The 22,527-nt window shown below is 29.5% G+C and overlaps 1 protein-coding gene across 2 annotated transcripts in view; it reads left to right on the forward strand.

Moving 5' to 3' along the window:
• Positions 1-2: 2 nt before the first annotated feature.
• Positions 3-22,527, forward strand: part of LOC130899135 (dedicator of cytokinesis protein 9) — a 32,003-nt gene continuing 9,478 nt past the window's right edge. Inside the window, exons 1-19 of one of the 2 annotated variants that reach the window (XM_057808922.1) lie at positions 3-427; positions 1,890-2,006; positions 2,997-3,467; positions 3,760-3,931; positions 4,875-5,142; positions 5,326-5,781; positions 6,194-6,384; positions 7,152-7,405; positions 7,567-7,896; positions 9,074-9,640; positions 10,711-10,857; positions 11,463-12,105; positions 14,637-15,134; positions 15,347-15,616; positions 17,028-17,309; positions 17,740-17,948; positions 18,087-18,638; positions 20,835-21,045; positions 21,687-21,978. In XM_057808922.1, coding sequence (XP_057664905.1) covers positions 329-427; positions 1,890-2,006; positions 2,997-3,467; positions 3,760-3,931; positions 4,875-5,142; positions 5,326-5,781; positions 6,194-6,384; positions 7,152-7,405; positions 7,567-7,896; positions 9,074-9,640; positions 10,711-10,857; positions 11,463-12,105; positions 14,637-15,134; positions 15,347-15,616; positions 17,028-17,309; positions 17,740-17,948; positions 18,087-18,638; positions 20,835-21,045; positions 21,687-21,978 — 6,029 coding nt within the window. In that variant the 5' untranslated portion in view covers positions 3-328. Of the gene's footprint in view, positions 428-1,889; positions 2,007-2,996; positions 3,468-3,759; positions 3,932-4,874; positions 5,143-5,325; positions 5,782-6,193; positions 6,385-7,151; positions 7,406-7,566; positions 7,897-9,073; positions 9,641-10,710; positions 10,858-11,462; positions 12,106-14,636; positions 15,135-15,346; positions 15,617-17,027; positions 17,310-17,739; positions 17,949-18,086; positions 18,639-18,830; positions 18,960-20,834; positions 21,046-21,686; positions 21,979-22,527 lie in introns of those variants that run through there. The other variant, XM_057808932.1, reaches the window with a different exon arrangement.

A 22,527-nucleotide genomic window follows, 5' to 3' on the forward strand; every position in this document is an offset into this window, starting at 1 on the left:
ATATTTTGACAATTGACGTTAGTGAAACGGTCCGATATAGGAAGGATATGTATATAATTTATTTAAATAAACCTTGAAATACATTTAAATTTTATTTTGTTGGCTGTACATCATCATCTTATAACGCATAAAGTATTGATGCAAACATTATAAAGTTGTGTGTATTTTTAATGACCGATGTAAACGACGTGGTGTTCCCATCTTTTGATTTTTGAGTACTGCAATGATTTTTACATGTTTGGTCGATTGGGTGGAAATTAAACGAAATGGGTTTAAATAACGTCAAATATATATTATTTGTTTACAACACGATTGGTTAGTCTCAAAAATGAGTGAAAGGAAGTTTGCCCGTGGTTTAACAAAACCTGGGACTGCAGCTCAACTAAGGGAAACTGTCTCACAAGTTGTTAGAGAAAGCGCTGTGCAAGTAAGTAGTCTGAAAAGTTTACATACATTTGTGATTGACGAAAACCATCCAACTGCGGTTGAAGTTTTAACCAATCTATTTTAAAGTAATTTTTTATTTTTAAATGTTACACCCACCTACAGTGGTTCACTAGTTTGTTATTAAACTATAGTGCTCATATATAAAAACTGGTCACAATTTAGGTTGTGTATATAAGAACTATATTTTTACATCAAAACAATGTTTTGGCCAATTCATAATCATTGTGCTTGACCAATATTATATAAAATGAATATACAATGCATACAAAATTTTGTGTTTATCTTCATATTTCAATAATTTCCAATTATAGTTATATAGGTTTTTAATAATTTTTATATTTGGCTTATAATTAAATTCATCACAAATTTTTTGGACGCCCCAAATTTTGAAACAAGTGACTACATATATCATGCTATATTTATATAGAAACTAATTGAACATAATAAATATATATATATATATATATATATATATATATATATATATATATATATATATATATATTGCAGTATTTTTGTAATAACATTTTTTTTTATTTTTCACTGTTAATAATTAATAATTATGTAAATATTTTATTTAAGTTTTGAATTATCTTTTCATCTAGCAATTCAAATATTTCATCACTAGTTATTGTCTCTCTATGAAAGTATTTAGTTGATGAACAATACACTGAGGTTTTACAAAATATGCTAACTATTTATATATATTTTTTAGTGGAAATTTAAATTTGTGGGTCTTATGTCTAAGTATGTGTAATTAGATGGCACACTCTATATAACACAAAAGTTTTTATTAGTATACAGCAATGGTTGGTGTATAATTAATTCCTAGCCAAGTAAAAGTTGGTGTCAAGTTCATTAATATCTCTCATATATTCATTGAATATTGAGCATTTTTTATCACAACAGGAATAATGTTGATATTTTAACACTAATGATTCACATTTTATCACAGTGTTATTGATAAGAAGAACCATGCACTTTTACATTAATAAATTTAAATGTATACTAGAAATTAGTTCCATACAATTTTAAAAAATATTTTTAATTAATTATTAATTTAATATATATTTCACTATTTACTTATTCCTAGGTATATTTTGGTAGTTATCTATGTTTCTATAAACTTATTTTAACTGTAATTTAGCATAAATTATAGTACAAAACTTATGATGCTTCATCATAAAACATAATACTAGTAATTTTTGTGAACATAATAAAAATAGAGTGACTACATTGTTCAAATAAAAAGGTTCTACAAATTGTAACTTATGATATGAGTACTAGAGGTTGTGAATTTAGAAATGAGTAAAAATTAGTGGACTAAAATATTTTCTTGTTTAAATTAATTCTGTGTGAAGTTGAAATTTTTGTTAAACATAATTGGGAATACACTTTTTATGTATTTTATTATTTTTTTTATTAGATTCATCCTTTTTCAGAACAAACCACTCAGAGTAGAGCCACTAGATTTTGAAAAATTTGTCATCAAAAATAAAACAGTTCTCCAAAATGATCCTGAGAGAGAATTGTTATTGTATCCACCAGATGACATATCTGTGAGTAAAAAAATAAAAATTCTGAAATTTTTTTCCAAATTACATCTAATTTATCATTTCTTAATATAGCTTTAACCAATATTATCAGAAACTTCTATTTTAAACAATTATAACAAATATATTATGTGATTTCTTATATAAATCATTATAACCAGCTTTATTTACACTCTAAATTGATCAGTTGGCTAGTTATTTCATTAAATTTGTCAATAATGGGATTGTTTTGGACAGTAAATGAGCTAAACTACCAATTAGATCTCCTTAGATAAAGTGGCATCATGATGTCTTCATGAAACTAAGATTTTAGATGTTGACACACTGTGGACTGCCAAAATGTTCTATAACTAACTCAAAATGATGCAGCCTGAATGTAAAAGCTTCTGTACTCATACACATAGTTGATATTTCTGCTTGACTACACCTATAGTATGTATTTTCAATGATAAAAAGGGAAACGGTACAACCTTTCTACTATTTGATATATTTATCTTGCATATCAACACTACTCCACTCAGTAGAAATCATGAACTTGAAGATGGTGACTAAGAGCATACAAAAAACATCTGCTTCTTTGTTTAATTTGGAGATAAATTTTGTCAAAGGTATAAACTAACCTTCAGATATTAAAAAATGAGTCTTGTTACTATTAACTTGAATGTCACATCACCCCAACATCTTTCTAGAGCTTCCTTACTAGTTACGGAGTAGCCAATAATGAATAATGAGAAAAATTCAGTTGGAATGAATATCTAATAGAACTACAAATGAAGCTGTACTTAAAAATTACGATAGTCCTGTATATCAGATTCAACCTTTCTATCAGATTCAACCCAGAGTTTAACTGCCATTTAAAAAATGCAAATGAAATTCTTTATTTTCTGATTTCAACGTTATAGCTTTTCAATGATTTTTTAATATTAAAACTTTGCTCGTTTGCCATACTAAAGACATGAGATGTTTGAATCTAACAAAGTGTTTGTATATTTTTAGCAAGTCGTGTTATCTAGAAGATTTCGCACTTTATCACCAACCTTTCCTCCATCGGAAGAAATTGAAAATTGTAATTTACTTACAAAACAATGCATTAAAAATTATTCTTGTAATTGGAACTTAATTCATTACAAATATAGTGCCTATTCTGGTAGTTACGCCGATCTTCCAATAAAACCTCAAGAAAAAAAATTTCAAGAAGAAATTTATGAGATTGATATTGACACAGATGCTGTAGATGATCTAAAACCTAGATTAGATAATATTACAAAAGAGGGATTCTTATTGAAGGGACCAGAAATTGGATCTGAAAGATCTTTTGTTAACATTGGCTCAAAAAGTTTCAAAAGGAGGTACTGTTATCTGCGACAAGAAGTAGATGGCACATACATTTTAGAAATGTATAAAGATGAAAAGAAAGGTGAAGCAAAAGTTACTATAGTAATGGATTTTTGTACAGACGTAGTTAAGGTAATATTTTATATATGATATAAATAAGGTGATACCAATCTTGGCCATTTGCTATTTTTACTTTAGTATACAGCTTACTTTCTGTTAGTTGCAATTGTAATTTACAAGATGCATCTCTATTCTTAACATGAAATACATTTTTTGAGAAAACAATGGCATATGTGGATAATTTCACTCAAAGTAAATCAATATCTTGTACTTAATAATTCTTTTTTATAAATAAAAATTATAATTGTAATCTGGTATTAAATGAAAATAGTAATTATTGAACATTTGTATAACCTCATTTTAGAATTCAAAACGTGGCCGATTTTGCTTTGAATTAAGAATGACTTCTGGTCACAAATCATATTTATTAGCATCGGAAAATGAAGCAGATTTCAAAGATTGGTTGACAAAATTAAGTTCAGTCTTACACCAAAACAAAATTCAAGAAGAAAAACGTGCGGCTAGTTTGGAGCGAGGTAAGAACATTAACTATTCGAGGTATACATCAACAACTAACTTATACTGTAACTAAGTGATTTTGAAGAATCAACTTGTTTTGTTGTGAGCAAAATGGGATTTTATATTTTCCAAAACCTTCAATTGCTATTAAAAACTACAAATATGATACTAGGTGTTATTTCTCTGTCCTTTCGCCTTATTGCTGTGCTTTCATTGTTTCCTATCCTTTGCAAGGTTTTTCCAGTTTCTGATCCTCTACTTATCTAGATCTTTCTTCACTGTTTCCTACCAACTTTCACAAAACCTGGTTTTCTTTTTTCACATAGGTGTTTTCTTTCAATATATTGAATTTCTTGTTGATAATTATAATTGATCTTTATATTATATTGAGAGATATTATCTTGAAATTATGGGTTTCATGTGGATTTCATATTTCAATGTTCTTATCTTATAAGGATTGGTCTTTTTGGTACTTCTTCATACTTTCAATTACACTGATGTGTGTTTCTTATTCATTATTTACTCATATGCATTACAGCACCTGCTTCATTTGTAGTTTTCTGTTTCTTTTGTTTTCAGTCTATTTTCTTCATGGTTATGTTTTCTTCTAATTTTTTGCTCTAGAAGCTATACCCTTCTGCTTTCTTATGTAATTGTATGTGTTCATCTATTAACAATTTAATCTTGTCATGATTTGGTTCAAGTTGCCTCCTTCATTCGATTCAGCCTCTCACAGGATCAACCCTTCAATGTATCTGAAGTATCACCATCGCCTATAAGCTTGCTAATTACTGTATACTTTTGCAGTTGTCCTCCCTATTTTGATGCAGGCACTGAAGATTTTCGCATAACTATCACTGTAAATAATTTTTCATTATTAGACATGATATTCAAGTTATTTATATATAATTATCTACATTATTGCTCCTTATTCCTCCTTCTTTTAATGATTTTTTTCAGAACGCAGTACTCCTCCGCCTTCACCTCAAATTCAGTCCTTTGGTACACTTAAAGGACTTGAACAGAGTATGAATCCTCAATTAATGAAATATGCCAGAGAGACTGACCATAGTATAGCAAATTTAAGGAAAGAAAATCGTCATAAAATATTTGAACTTCATCCGAATTTAGCTATGAATATAAAATCTCAAAATTCTAGTCAAGAACAAATAGAACCATACAAAGAGATATTCGGGCATAGAGTATTTCTGAAGTTTGAAAATATTAGGTTAGTATTTGGTTCATTTCATTAGCATTAATTTAAATATACTAAATGTTAGTACTTAGCACAGTAATGATCATATTGAATGGTGTGGAAAATTTACGTATAATATGATTTAAATTTTAAACAAATCTCAAAATTAAAAAAACTTTTTTTTTTATTTAATTCAATTTGAATTTTGTATTTTAGGTTAAAATTACAAGTTGTTGATGATAAAGAAAATCTTTGCCAAGTAGAACCATACCATACAACATTGTGCCTCTTTGATGCCAAAAATGGTAGAAAATTAACTGAAAATTTCCACTTTGACGTCAACAGCAGTAACATTAGAAGTACTTTTAATAATGGTATCACCCATGACTCCAGTAATGTAAAATTGGGGCTTCCTGCTAACTTGCATTCCGAATGGCTGTTGTACCCTCAGCAGGCATTACTTAGCATTACAAATCCTCATCCAGATATTTTTCTAGTCATTAGGATAGAAAAAGTTTTGCAAGGTGGAATAGGACAAACATCAGAACCATATGTCAAAGCTAATAAAGATTCTAGAGTTAGTCAAAAAGTTTATAAAAATATCGCTATGTGTTGTCAACGACTAGGAAAATACAGAATGCCTTTTGCTTGGGCCACTAGACCTGTTTTTAGGTAAGGACTAAGCTCTAATTTTTTGGGTAAACCTCAAATCTTCTGAATTCTGGAAATACTATTGATAATAACAATTACTTCATACAGTGTGTTATCAGCTTTACTAATTTGTTTTTGAATATGACCATTGTTAGTTATCCTTGCTGGGGTGTAGATAAATTCAGTAAGTACTATAGAATCACATGTTACACAATAAAAATACAATGAATATCTCTAGTCAACCACTCTAGCAATGCTCAATCAGTCAACAACAGACTAAATTTAAAATTTTTTCATTATTATTACTTGATTTGGACTACACTGTGACAATCTTAATTCTAAATCATTTTTCTCAATTGGGAATCCATAACTTTATACCATACATTCTAAAATTATAGCATGTTTCAATGTATCATTATTATATTATTTTTAGGTTATATAGTAATGAACTAGATACTACTTCAGATTTTCATGCCATCTATAGACAAGAGCCAAATAAAATGACTGATGAAGAATTGTTGAAGTTACTTTCAGATTATAGAAAACCTGACAAATTCAATAAGTTTACTGTGATTCCTGGTTCTTTGGAAATTAAGATGTCTGCCATAAACGATCTTCCACCAAGTAAGCTTTTCTGTTATTTGATTTAACCAATACCATCATAAATGGAAAAAAAGGTTAATATAAATGTGGTTGAAGGTGAATTTAGTTCTTATGCTATTAAAAGTAGAAGCTATAAGTCTCTTCAATTACCAGAACTGATAAATGCGATAGTGTAATGAGAGCCTGTTATAAACTACCGTCTGAGTATGCATTTTTATCATATTTTAGTTTAACTAACAGCTACGGCACTCAAATGGTTTGTTTGTTTGGGTAAATAACTGCCACAATTTAGCTCGACACAGGTCTAGACTGAAATGATGACTACATATCTTAAAACAAAGTCCTCCACTATGACTGTCTATTATTACCACTTCTAAATGGATCAAATGCTTTTTACAGATAGATAAAATGATTCAGGGGAGAGGTTTATGTATATAATTTGTCAATGTTTTTTTGAAATATGACCATAATTATTAGTCAGCAAAAGTCAAGTCGCTTGAGACCTTTCATGGAAAATGCTTCCTAATTCCTTTCAAATATAACAAAATAATATATGATACTTCTAAAGGTAACTTACTATATCCATTATATCTTAAATAATGCCGTAATTAATTGGTTGTATTATTTATCAACATATTTTAACAGAACTCGGGATAAATAACACAAAATTTTTGTTTTTTGTGGGCAATAGTAATAAGAGACAGACATGTGATCTATAATGAATAACACAGTGTACCAATTAGTTTCTTATATATGAAATATGGACTATGATTTTTTTTATATTTTAGATACATTATCTACTTCCTTAGCACCATTAAAACCGTTTCCACTACCTCCAACTAATGAACCAACCATAGAAGTCGCTGAATTAGAAGGATTATCTGATAAGGATATTAATCCATATACAACTGTTATCAATCATCTTTATGTATACCCCTTAAGTCTCAATTTTGATATGCAAAAAACGTTTGCTAGAGCTCGAAATATTGCCTGTGTTATAGAACTTAGAGATTCTGATCATGAAGAAGCTAAAGCTTTACAGGTAAATACTTTTTCCACCAGTTAAACAATAATTATATCTGTAAAAGTCTCGCTGCTATTTATAGTGTTGTAGTATATTTCATATATTCTTTATTGTTACATAAAATAATTCAACTTCTCATTATATACAGAACATTAAATCTGCCTGTCTTTTAATTTTAGTGTATTTATGGTCGACCTGGACAACCTTTATTGGTATCACAAACATCTTGTGCCGTTCTGCACCATAACACTTATCCTACATGGTACGAAGAAATTAAAATCAGACTTCCAACAAATATACTTTTCTCTCATCATTTATTATTTACTTTTTACCATATTTCCTGTGATATTACAAAGAAAAGAGAAAATGGAATAGAAACTTGTGTGGGTTATGCATGGATACCATTATTACAAAAAGGAAGACTTTCGGTGGAAACACAAATCATACCTGTAGCAGCCAATTTGTTGCCAGGATATTTAACAATACATCCTTTTGGATTAGGTAAAGGTGTAAGTATATTTGAGTAATAATTAAATACACATTTATAGTGAGAATTTTATCCACATTTCATTTATTAAAAAAAAATCCTCAGACATATGTAACCTCCATAATGGAAATATTTAATTGAAGCCTCAAACCAGTTTGTAGTTTATTGGTATTAATTTTCAGTTTCCAGTTCGCTTTAGAAAAAATCTATCTACTCTATATTAAAATAGCTCAGGAGCATTTGTTTTCTGTTGTAAGCAGAAATCAGTATTAATAATTTCAATTATTTGGTTACAGAAATTAGGCGAAACCACTATTTCATACGTATTTTTCATTCAGTGTGAAATTTAAAAAAAATTGTTGCTTTTCCATGAAATCTCATTACATTTTTACAATTGTTATTAGTGTTATGGCTCATTGAGTTTACTCGATTTAATGTTGTCAAATGTAAAGTGTAGTAAATTTTATAGTAAATTATAGACAAGAAATACAGTTGCTTCTTCTTTATATTCATCTACCGTTTTAAACAAATTATGACTGTCCAGTTCACCTTCTTGCCTACAAAATTCTTTCAAGACTTTTTGTAAGGCAACTAGTTTATAGTTTGTGGTAAGATATACAATCCGGTATGTCAGAACAATGTGTAATTTCTTTCATTTCTTGTATAATATGAATCGCTGTCTTTCAACGACTTCTTGTCTAGATCCATTTGTTCTACTGAAGAACATTATACTCTGATAAAATTAGTTTTATTTAACCCTGTATACTATTTCAGAATTATTTTTTACTATTATAAAATTTAAAAAATACGATTCTCTTAGTTCTGATTGAAACCTCAGATCTCTCAGCATTATACTATTTATGAGTTATTTGAAATTTATTACCTGCATCTCATAAGAACGGTTTGTTTGACAGAAATACATCGACACAAAAGAAATTGCTGGTTTCTTTCATTTACAATTTCCAATTTTGCAGTCTATATCACAGTTATTGGAAGAATTTATATTATTGTATTTCAATTAGACGATTGAAGTGGATAAAAATGTTTTGACAAATTTGTCATGGTTTCTATAGCAATGAGGTTAGAAAAAAATATTCTTATTTTAGCTTCTTTTTTCTTATTGCAACGTGAAGACTTATGCCTATATTTCATAATTAACTGAGAATAAAAAATAATGAATAAAATTTCTTTAATTTTAGAATGCTGGACCAGAAATCAATTGGATCGATGGACAAAAACCAATCTTTACTGTAGCTTTTAACTTAGTGTCAACTATAAATACAAAAGATCAACACCTATTCAATCTTTTTAATCTCGCTGAACGGTTGTTGGATTCTAAACCAACATCTATACCATCCGAAGGGGAGACATGCAAGATTTTAAAAGCTTTACATGCTATTCATTTAACAACGCTCATAACTTTTTTGCCAACACTTTTTAACCAACTTTTTACACTTTTAGTTGTAACAAATAGTGAAGAAATAGGTATAAATATTATTAGAGTTTTGATAAATCTAGTGACAATGATATATGATGTCAAACGTAAAGAAATATTACAAGCTTATGTAAAATATGTATTCGTTTCTCCTGAAAGCAGGAAGAATACCACTGTACACGAAGAAATGTGCCGTCATCTTCCAGTAATTCTACATCCAAATAATACTGACTTTTTAGTGGTTAATAAGTTCATGCATCATTCTGATTTTTTTTTTGAAATCATCAACAAGAGTTTAGCCCAGCATTTGCTTACTTCTGGAAGAATAAAGGTATTTATATATTTGTAAAAACATGTTTTAGTTTAAATTTTGTGGAGGTTATTTGCATTCAATTATTTTTGTATCATTATGTCCGAGGGTTGCTACTTTTTTGAGATACGGTAACACTGATGTGAATATATCAAATCTGACATTGCCATCATAAAGTTTGACATTTTTAATGGTAAAGTATTCAAGTGTCATACGAGTGATATTTGAGTTGTTTACAAATACTCGAAACATTAATCTTGGTCAGGATGGGATTAAATCGCGAACATTTTCATGTCATGATTTTCTATGACTTTCGACGTGTATTATACCAACTGCAGTGTCAATCAACTCGTTTCGACTTTTGGGCATGAAGCACCATCTCGAGCCACCTTATTGCTTCCTCGTTCCTTGTAATACGTCTAGATAATAACTAATCACTCTGACTTGAACTATGAAAATGTCAAATTCACAGGTTACTTGATAAAACTAAGGATATTTTCATTTCATTTGTTGCTTAGGTGATGTTTGCTTAATTCAGTTTTGTAGATACCCTATTTAGTTTATTAAAGTTTTTAAAGGTATAAAATTGCTGGTTTGATCTTATATATATATATATATATATATATATATATATATATATATATATATATATATATATATATAGATTCTTTAATTTCTTATTTCTTAGACCTTTTGATATATTAATGCATCTAAATGTTCTTGATTTTAGGTCTCTTCTGTTTTAAAATTTTTTTGATAATTTTTAAAAGAAAGATAAATTTTGACGTTTTGACTTTTCTTTAAGCCTTTATCAAATTATGATATTGACACTGACAATTTGCTTATTTATATTGATTTATAGATCACCTTCATCATGAATATCAAAATAAGGATGAAATCAACTTAGAACTTTGTTCTAATAAGAAAAATTAATTTTTTTCTTGCTCCCTAAAAAAAGACTTAAAGAAAAGTCGAAGAACAGCTATGACATATTGCATTTTTTTAAAGCTGATCATAGCCAGAATTTTAGTTTTGATACAATGTGATTTGAATAGTAAAATTTGAGCAAAACAGTCAATTTTTATTTGCAGATGCATCGACATGAGAGATTTTCTGCAGATTTTTTGGAAAGAATAGAACATTTAATGCAAGTACTCATTCCTTATGTTCACAATAAGTATAAAGAGATGCCGTTAGAAACAAAAGAACTAAACAAAAATATGGCATTTTTTCTGAAGGTAAGTTGTCGTGATTTATCTTTTAGCAAATCCAAATTTTTAATTTACTTTTTTTTGAAACTTGATTGAAAATAATTGATGAAATATATAGTTGATTATTTTTTATATTTGAGGAAATACTTTTGATAATTGATTCTGTTGCTGAGGTAGTTTTTTTAAGGCAACTATATTTTTTATTATAAGATGTACAATCGACATTGGCAGAAATATGTGCCATTTATTTCATATCATGGATAATGTGCTTTACTTTTGATCCATGAATTCTTCTCTAAATCCACTATACTTACAATTCTAGCAGTGAAAAACCTCATCCAATATTGTGGTTCATTATTTTGAAAATTATATTTTTGGGCATATTTTAGCACAAAATAAAAAAATTACTCGAGGATTAAAATTTAGAAAGCATATAGTAACATATTGAAAACAATTGAAATCTTCATTTCAAACTTCAGTGAAATATACCTCTAAAATATGCTACCCTGCTTATTCACAAACATTCACACTATGTCTCGGAAATAACGTTGTTTGAATATTTATTCCTAAAATCAATATGCATTGTTATAAATTTCCCTAAACTATGTATTTAATGTTATATTAAATTTCAGAAATGCCTTTCGCTTGTTGACAGAGGGTTTATCTTCAAACTAATCAAGTCTTACATCGATAAATTCAATCCTGGCGATTCAAGAATACTTCAAGAGTACAAATTCAACTTCTTGGAGATAATATGTAACCACGAACATTACATATCATTCAATTTACCAATACAGTATAGCAAATTAAGCCCAAGGAATAGATCTCCAGACAATATTCAAGATTTTACATTATCAGAAGAATTCTGTAAGCACCATTTCCTAGTTGGATTACTCTTACAAGAAGTAAAAGCTTCTTTAAACGAAGTAACGCACATAAGAAAAATTGCTCTTACTACACTTAAAAATCTCATAGCTAAACACGAATTAGATGAAAGATATAAAAATAAAAGACAAATGAGTAGGATAGCATTGATTTACTTGCCATGGTTAGCTGCAGTTTTGGAAAATCTGAATAGGTTAGATGTAAAAGGTGAATCAGATGAAGAAGGAGATTATAGTGTAGTGAATAGGATGTCATCAAGTAGCTCTTTTCTATTTGGAAAGAGTGGTAGTGAATGTACACCAAGAAGTCACAGATTTACTCTACATATAGATAAAGATAGCCCTTTACACATAAGAAATTCTGTGTTTTTTGATGCTATTGCTGGACAATGTAAGTGCTTTCTATGTATAAGAATGTTTATCTAAATTTTTTTTATCATTATAATTCATATATGAGCCGCTCAGTGCACACATCGATTAACTCCATAAAACGAAAAGTTGAGAAACGTGATGATGTAATGTATGTGTAATGTGATGTATTGTTTTCAAAAATTTCTCTGATAATATGAATTCAAATATATAATGTAGAATGCATAATTGCATTCATCTAACCGTATATAAAATTAATAAGAAAGAATAGCCAACAAACAATCATCAGTAATGTTACAGTTTTTATGTGACTGGTGGAGTTAATCGATTTGGCAACTGAAAAAAGTAATAAAGTTAAATTTAGTCTTTACATGTTCAAGTTTTTTATTACAGAATAAGTTAGTTATTATACATTTTTATCACAGCTTTTCCATAAAAATGAATGTTGGCAGTTCGGTTATAATATAATTTTTGTAATTAATTCATAGCAGCTTATGTTTGCGGCATTATTCTTTGAGATGATTCAGCAACATTATAAATAATGTCTTCTTCATCAACTGTATCCGAGGATTCGTCATTTCCATTTGTTGACACGTTCTTATAGTATTCGTGTTTAACAGGAGGAATGAATTTTAGCAGGTCCATCATGTCTCTCCATTTTTCCTTTGTCACAGCTCTACCTTCTACCTGCTATAATAAAAGCTGATCTATATTTTTCAAACTTTGAGGTCTACCCACTAAAGATTTTCTTATATTAATGGCTTGAAATTCTGTATCTTCATTCTAGTCATATTTGAATTGTATTAAATAGGGTTTGGACCTTTCTAACTTTATCCAGCATATTTTAAGCCAATTTACTGGAAGTCCTGTGACGGTTAACTTTGATATAATCTCTTAAGAAAATATTTTGGTCAAGTTGACTATGTAAACTATAAAATTCTTTCTTAGCAGCCTCTCTCTCATCCAAAATAATTTTTTGATTGCAATTTTCACGGCATCTGCATTGTATATCGACAAATGTTTTTGCAGGTATTAATTTTCCTCCCCTATTCCTGTATGCAAAACCTTTTATTCTATTATGCTTTTGTAAATTTCGTATCCATTTAACAGGATTATGACTTCTTTTCCTCCCAATTAATGTGTTTGTTGGGTTTGTCCTGTTGCAATCCGATGAATCCGAGGAAAACGATTAACGTCTTCTTGGACCAGACATTCTGTTGATAAATCGTATCAAAGAATCATCACTGCTTTCCGCACTCAAATTATTAGTTACACTTATCTTGATTATAACGGTATAATATTTATTTCTTTAAAAACAATCTGGGACTAATGTTGAAAACACTAAGAAGTACACAGTAACATTCAGCGTACGAGATCACTGCTATACTAACTACCGTTTGCATTGTGCTTCTTTTTATCTGTTTACCGATGCGATTTTGTTACCAATATTATTGAGAGGGAGAGAACATCTTCGTCTGTTTAAAAACAAATAAGCGTCGATGCACGGCCAGAACAGATACAACGTTACTGAAACGATTTACATTAGAGTATGGAGTTAATCGAAATGGCTTCTAAAATAAATTACTTATTATTCAATTATTCTTTATTATTCAGGAAAGTTATTATAAATATAAAAAGTTATGACTACACCTAGGGCTTTGACACTTAAATTTAAGATTTAAGTGGAGTTAATCGATGTGTGCATTGAGCGGCTCATATAACTTCAGAACCATTTCTAATGTCTAGGTGGCTGTGCTTTTGAAATTCACTTCACTTTATTTCTTTTCATTCAACTTCATAATTTATAAATTTCATCACCATTCTATCAGTGATTGAAGTGTATAATAGACTTCGGTTCGGGAGGTGGAGCCGGAGCGATCCAAACCAGCTGGGCTCCTAATACACACTTGTATTCTATAGTAGTTCTAACAATATACTAAATTGAAATATTATTACCTTGCATTTATCATTCGATGTTTGTAAGTAATAGTTTACCATATATTGATATATATTCTATTCACCAGAACAACTTGATGAATAACCTAAAAAACTGAAATTTTATTTAAACTCAAATATTAAGGACTGAGAGTGGTGATCTCCAATGGCTCACAATTTAGTTATTGAGGTTACTCTTTGCCAGGAGGAGCGGTTCCTTTGGAGTCAATTGGTTTTGTAAACTTTGTATCACAATAATTTCAAACTTCCATTTGTCTATGTTCAAGGTACTTTAGTTTTTCACTTGAGCCATACTGAAATTTGTCATCTAAAATATTTTATTAGAAGACATCAAAAGGCAAGACAGTTAGCTTCAGCATTTTTTGATGATTTGCACTTTAATATACTCTCACATGTTAAGAAGTTAAAGTCGTCTAACAAGTTTCTCATTGTTAGAAATTTGTTTTTTGGGAATTCAAAAAATATATTTTTTGTACAAATCCAGTTACAGTAAATAGATATTATTTTTTGTAATACCAAGCTCTTAAATAAAATACATCTATTTTTATAAAGTATTTTTTTTATTAAATACCTATTTAAATTATTTATTATTTTTAGCTTTGGTTAATGGAAACTCTCTGAGTGTTGATTCTGATATATCTGCAATATCAGGTGATGCCCAATCGACACTTTCTCAAGAAACCACCATAGTTAAAGATGAGAGTCTCAAAAACGGAGAAATAAAAAGTCACACTCGAACTACATCTCATATACTAAGATATGATAAATTACAACCACATGAAGTAAAGGATATTTTGTTGATATTTGTATTTATCGTTAAGTATCTTAATGAAGATCAACTTACATTTTGGTGGGAAAATTATTCTGATCACGATGTAGTGAACTTTTTTACTGTAATGGAACTGAGTTTATATTGCTTCAGATATGTAGGAAAGAGAAATATTAATGTTATAAAAGTTAGTGAATCTGAAGTTATAAAGCCTAAAACAAAAAAGGCTCATACTTTACCTGCAAGAATGAATCCATCAGAATTGAATCACGAGAATACTGGAACGTTGGTTATTCACACACCTAGAGAAAATTTGGTGGATTCAGGTAATACTGTGTTTGGTATATAGAAGTCACAAATCCTAAAAATATGTCCTTCTTTCATAGCAAATCAAATTGCTAAATACATAGTGCATGGTCCCATATTTTTTTAGTCGCATTGAATATCTTATTTGTTTGTTTCTTAGACTCTACCACTGAGTTAAGTCACAAAAATATACGAGTCTAAGGTCAATGACTGTATCTATTTTATTTTTTAGAAAATGAAATTCTAAGACGACAACAACAAGCAATCCTTGAACAGTATTTAGCCACGGAAATTGGACTAATAACTTTAGATTGTATGGGCTTGTATTGTATGCATTTCAAAAAAAAATTGTTGAAGTCTGACGTTGATAATGAAGTACTGAAGAAAATTATCGATATATATCTAAGTTTCATTCAAATTGGACAAAGTGAAAATCTGTTGAAGCACGTTTTTGCTGCATTACGAGCGTTCATTAATAATTACTCAGTAATTCTGTTCCAAGGCAAGTATTTACTTTTTATAGGTGTTTCAAATCTTTAGAAGTTGGTACTATGTTTCATTTCTAATTGTAAAATCTAAATCTGTGTTGAAACTTTACGGTTCAATTAATTCTATGTCATTGGACATTCTACAAATATAGAGCAGTATATTCTGCATAGAATAACTTGGATAAAAAGGGCCATATTGTTCAAATTATACTGAGTTTAATAGATGTAAGTGATGCCATCTCAATATCACATGTTCAATTCTAGCAAGTCGAAATACATAGACCTTTCCAAATATCAGTACTTGTACAAACCTCTCAGATTTTTTAAATATTGATTTCGATATAACTCGATAATCACTGAAATTACTTCAGAAGAATTCCCAAATTTTTTAATATCAAGTCTTTGATATATACTTTTATTGCAGAAAGACTGAATTAGTGCACAGCAAATCACTGTCAAAATATTCAAAAAATGAGGTAATAAAGGTTTTTATGTTTTGTTAATTTCAGTTGAGTGAAATAACTGTTTCAATGTTCCTTTACCCATATTAAAAAACAATTTCTTCTAAAACCTACAGTGTGTAAATTCTAGCCAAAATAGGAACAAAAATGGCAGTATCTTTGGAATTGTTGGAGATCTATTTTCAAATAAATAAATTGGGCTTTACTTTTAACCTGGTTACAATTATTGCTATGCATTTGAAATTGCTCTATCTACCTACATGATGTCCTTTAGCTCCACTTGAGAGATTTAATGTGTTGTTAAATTAAACTATAGCTCTGGTATATGAAAGCTGCAATCGGTTTTGTGTTAGCTAATATATATTTTCCTCGTCTTTTGATAATATTATGTAATAAATTATTTAATTACTCTTTTCATTAAAAATCAATGGCACATCAACACACACGCAATAAAAGTAAAATCAGTAAATTTAGAATAACAGATACATTAACAACTAACTTTTGAAAACATTCTGTAGCTATAGCAATTTATGTCTTACTAGAAAATCTATTAAATTTAATTACATGGTTCATAATTGGGTATCACATTCAAATTAGTTATATTTAATGTCATGTTATTTGTTTATCTTAGTGATTTTTTCAACCATTAATAAGTTGACTTTCTGAAAATGTTTGTGATATTCATACTGAACACACTGTTTGCCACTATCACACTAACACTTGCAGTTACAATGTTTTACACACATTTCGTTAACCAAATTATTGTTTTTTGAGACTGAAGCTCGTTCTAAATAGTTATCTTTCACTTGAAAACGATAACTTAGTTATCAAAAAGTGTGTTATACAGTGTAGTCGTGAGAGCTGTTGTAGTGGTAATAAAGTGTCTTCAGTATGTTACTACCATTGTTTTATGTTTCATTCATGACATATCACACAATATGTGAATAGATTTTTTTTTTTTCAGGAAATGCTATTCTTTGTGGCAAATTATGTTATGAGCTTCTCAAGTGTTGTAATAGTCGCTTATCATCTGTAAGACAAGAGTCTTGTGCCATATTATATTTGTTAATGAGAAGCAACTTTGAATTCACGGGTCGTAAAGGTCTTACAAGAGTCCATTTGCAAGTAATCATATCAGTTTCACAGATGTTGGGTAATATCGTGGGGTTGAACAATGCTCGTTTTCAAGAAAGTTTGTCTTTGATTAACAGTTATGCTACAAGTGACAAGGCGATGAAAGGAACAGGTAAGTTTTCAATAAAGTATGTGATACATTTATACATTTGGTTCACACTAAGTCGCGCAATCCTTATAGGTTCTAGGATACGTAATTTCTAATTTTTGAGTGTACACTTTCCAATAAAAAAATCTCATCTCCATCATATCTGAAAAAAAATCGAGCAAATGTTTTTAGAGCCTATTATATAGAATAAAACTTTTAGATACATTTCCAGTTTTATTCTGTAAGGTTAAACTTTTTTTTACGTCTGAAATTTCTAAAAACATATTTGCTTAATTTAAATTAGTAAGTAAGTGTGTACATTGACACAAGTACTGTAACTTTGTGGGAATCATAATAAATTATGTTGATGTATAAAACATTTTTTCAAATATAGTATAACGTATAAAAAGTGATTATAATTTAATAATGGGCTAAAATAATTTAATTTTTCAAGGCTTTCCTGTTGAAGTGAAGGATTTAACTAAAAGAGTAAGAACAGTGTTAATGGCAACAGTTCAAATGAGAGAACATCACCATGATCCTGAAATGCTTGTCGATTTGCAACACAGCCTAGCCAGCTCTTATGCATCCACTCCAGAATTAAGACATACATGGCTAGAGACTATGACAAGACACCATATCAGAGATGGAAATTATTCGGAGGTAGTTGATCAAATTTCACATTAATAGTAATACTCATTTAAAAATTTTTTTCTTAAAATCAAGTTTAATTTATATACCATGTTCGTTACAGATAGGTACGGATGTGTTGAGTAATACAAATAATCTAACAATTTTCAGGCTGCCTCTTGTCAACTACACATTGCTGCTTTAATGGCTGAATATTTAAAACTGAAAAATATTCAAAACTGGGGTGCCGAAAAATTCGAATTAATATCATCCAATATATCAAAAGATGAAAAAGGTTTAAAATTAGATTCCGGCGTTCAAGATATTCAGTATACAGAATTCATCTTACAAGAGCAACTTGAACGGTGTGCTGAATATATTGACAAAGCAGAGCGTTACGAAATATTAGGTGAATTATACAAATTGATAATACCCATCCATGAGAAAAAGAGAGACTATGACATGTTGAGAAAATGTTATAGTGCTCTAGCAGATAACTATGAAAAAATTATTGAAACAAATAGAAGTGGTAGAAGACTTTTAGGTAGATATTATAGAGTTGGGTTTTATGGTCAAGCATATTTTGAAGAAGATAGTGGAACAGAATACATATACAAAGAACCTAAAGTTACCTCCTTGAGTGAGATTTCTGAAAGGTTGTATAAGCAATATTGTGATAAATTTGGATCTGATGTTGTTAAAATGATCCAGGATTCAACACCGGTAAGTTATTCTATAATAAAAATATACATATTCAATATACATAATATATCGATATTAAAAATATACATTTAATACTAAATGAGTAATTTTTCATTGAATACCATATATATATACATATCCAAATATGCGTCAGATAGTAGTGCAATTGTGAGTGGTGTGTGTGTTCAGAATTAATATCACCAACCATTACAGGGACTCCAACTTAACAAAGAAAATACTAATGAGTAGTTACAACAATGACTGGATATGGTTGTGAACAACTAAGCAAGTTTGATTACTTAAGCATAACAAGAAAGAATAATAGTTGTTGAAATACAAGAGGTAATAGCATTTGCTTATATAGGAGAAATATCACGAAGTTTTTATAGAACAATATTTAAGCTTTTGACAATCAAAAACTGGTGATGTAGAACAACTCTCGATAAACCCCAGTAAAACAACACTAGTCCCATTTACAAGAAGGAAGACTAATATATTCTTTAATGGAACTAAATTGATAATTTCCAAAGAAGCCACTGCCGCTATATGGACTTGACACAAGCTAATTTGCAAGAGATAAAAGCTTAAGCCTAAGATGGTATAACAAACAATAGCTTAGAAAAAACTGAACAAGATTCGAAGGCTAATCTGTCTAGGTATTACAGGGGCAATGTCAACTGTCTTTGCCTTATAAATGAGGAAAAAGGCATTAGGCGACGCCCACTGGCTAATCTAGACAGTAAAAATGAAGCTAGGAAATTTGACAGCTCACCTAAGAATTCTAGAACTAATAAAGCTAGAAAACAGTGACCAATAAATGTACAGCATGATAGACAAAAATATCCCATTCAAAGTGGTAATTAACGAGTGCCAATCATGGGTCAATAAAAATCTTCCGCGAGCTCGATATGCATCTCTTTGGTCCATAGACGGTTTGAAGCTAGCGCTAGGAACATGACTCACGATTTTCCAGGTAGAGTTGTTAGAAATAAACAAATGTACTCAGGAGTGTTCGGATGGAAATCTCTATAAAAAGCATATTCAAATTCTCTCAGATAAAGAAGCGGAATTTAGGGTCCTGAAAGCTATTGAATGAACGTCCACACTAATGTGGGAGTGTAAACAAACTCTAAAAGCACTAGCTAACAAAAACAATACCTAGAACCAGAGCCCTACTGTAGCCTTATGAGATGCCACATCAATAACGAATTGAAAGGATGGCTAAAGAATCAGATGGAGTCTTACTGGAGAATCACTCCAGGCCTAAGATAATCCAAAAGATTCATAACTCTATGGGCTTAGTAGTCTGAAGAACTTCTCCTGATAACCAAAAACGATATCAAACTGGTGTTCGGAGGTGACTGCTTGGTCAAACATCTCCCTAAGATAATAAGTCTGTCAAAGGACGACAACTGCAGATTCTGCGAGTAAGCCATAGTAACAGCAGAGTATCTACTCTGTGAATGTTCTGCTTATTTCGCTAATAGGCTTAAGTACCTCGAAGGAGTAGTATTAACACCTTGGGAAGAGGGACACAAAAACCCTCCAAAAATAGCCTCCTTTGGGAGGAATATTTTGGAAGCAGACCAATGAGATGTAGAGTCTTGTACAAAATATTTTCTAGGTATAGGTGCAGAGTGGCTGTAAAGCCAAACCGACTCCCCAAACAATCTACAATCTAGGTCTTTAATTATCTATAGTTCAGAATCATGACAATGAAAAATGAAAATATCAGTATCTCAAATAATGATGAAAAATATATAGAGAAGCTAAATAGTGTTTTTTGCTTGCCTCCCTGATTTTATTTATAATTTAACATACAGCATGCCTAAAATAATATTTTAACGAAATTTCAAATTTTATTATGTATTTGTAAAGCTTACGTAGTAATGACTGAATTTATTTTTGCTCTGTTTTACTATAAACGTTTTTACCAAAAGTTACCCTTTATATGTTATCAAATAATTAGGAGTTAACTGACCCGTCTTTGTTACACATTTTAGGCTCTTACTAAAAATATAGGGTATGGGAACAATTTTCTGTACCTATTGTTTTGGTTACCTTACCTTTCATAATCTGTGTAACCATTATATTTTTGCTCCACATTAAGACGCCATATTCTCAACGCCTTTATTACAAATATGTACTGAATGAAGTAGATTTTTATTTGATCTATTTTATATTTATAAATGAACAAATAATTTCCTTGTGTTAAAGGTGAATAAATCCGAGTTGGATCCGAAGTTAGCATATATACAAGTTACCCACGTTACACCGTATTTCGAAAAGCATGAACTCGAAAATAGACTTACAGAATTTGAGCATAACCATGATATTAACTGTTTTATGTTTGAAACTCCTTTTACAAAAGAGGGCAAGGCTAGAGGAAATCCTGAAGATCAGTGGAAACGAAGAACAATATTAACTAGTAAGTAAATCTATGAATAAAATTGGTTAAACACTTTCAAAATTGCTTCTTAATTACAATTTATAATTAATTTGCTTCCAATATCACTATAACAAATCGTTTTGATGTTTTGGAGGTTTGGATTTAAGACACACTTTACCAATAATAAATCAACTAATAGCAGTATGATTTCACATTTAATGATGAGAAGCAACAACTGAAAGGTGATTTTAAAGAAGGATCCTTTGTAATTTCATTTTATTTTAAAAAAAGCATTCACGGATAATTTCTTTTGGTCCACACAGTGTTTATCGTGAAATTAGGATAGCTTGTAATAAACAAATATATTGATTACTTGTTTTGTGGGCCATCGTCTTTAATATATTTGATGTGTATCAATGGCTAGATGATGTGGCCCTTGGTTGTTAAAGAATTATCTAAGTTGAAAAATCTATAATGAAATGATCCCAGCTACGGTACCCTGGAAATTTCAACTTTACTATTCACGAGAAGCTGCTGAAAATAGAGTTTAAAAAACTGATTATAGTAAATTCAGTTAAATTACCCTCAAAGCTTTAATTTTCTCTGAAAGATACTACCTATTGTTTCACGTTGTTTTAAATAATAATTTACTAGTGGTTTTGATAACATTTTATTTTCAGCTTTGTATTCATTCCCTTATGTTAAAAAGAGAATTGTGGTAAAGGGGGTGAGACAAACGGAGTTAACTCCCATCGAAGTGGCTATAGATGAAATGCAAAGTCGAGTTGCGGAATTAGAAGATGTAGTTTTTACACAACCAACTGATGCCAAGAAATTACAGTTAAGACTTCAAGGTAGTGTTTGTGTCCAAGTAAACGCTGGTCCCTTGGCATATGCTAGTGTTTTTTTGGATCCAGCTCTTAGTAACATGTATCAAGATGAAAAAGTTGAAGAATTGAAAGATATCTTTAGGTAACGTATTTATTTTTTATTGAATTCAGATCACTGGAAGATCGGCAATCACTTTTGCATAATTTTATTATAGTCTATTTTGAATTATGCATTTTTTGATAATCGTGAAAACTAAAATTCAGGATTTTATAGAAATGGAAAATTGGATAAAACTTTAATAACAATTGTGATTCATTCAATAATAATAATTGTGATTTATTCAATACCTGGCCTTGTTCAAAACGTTTCCAATAATTGCTGGTAATTTTTTTTAAGGTCATACGATATATATATATATATACAATGTGAGAGAAGAATATGCTTTAATTTATGCTTTTTAATCCTAACTTTAAAATTAAGTGAATATATTTCATTTATTTCCTACTTATAAATTTGTAGAAAATTAAGGAGTGACTACTTTCAATTTTGAAATCCTTTTAATGAATTCAAAACATTTTTTGATTTCATTATATATATATATATATATATATATATATATATATATATATATATATATATATATATATATATATATATATATATATATATATATATATATATATATATATA

The sequence above is a fragment of the Diorhabda carinulata genome, chromosome 1 (genome assembly GCF_026250575.1).
Source record: "Diorhabda carinulata isolate Delta chromosome 1, icDioCari1.1, whole genome shotgun sequence".
Lineage (NCBI taxonomy): Eukaryota > Metazoa > Arthropoda > Insecta > Coleoptera > Chrysomelidae > Diorhabda > Diorhabda carinulata.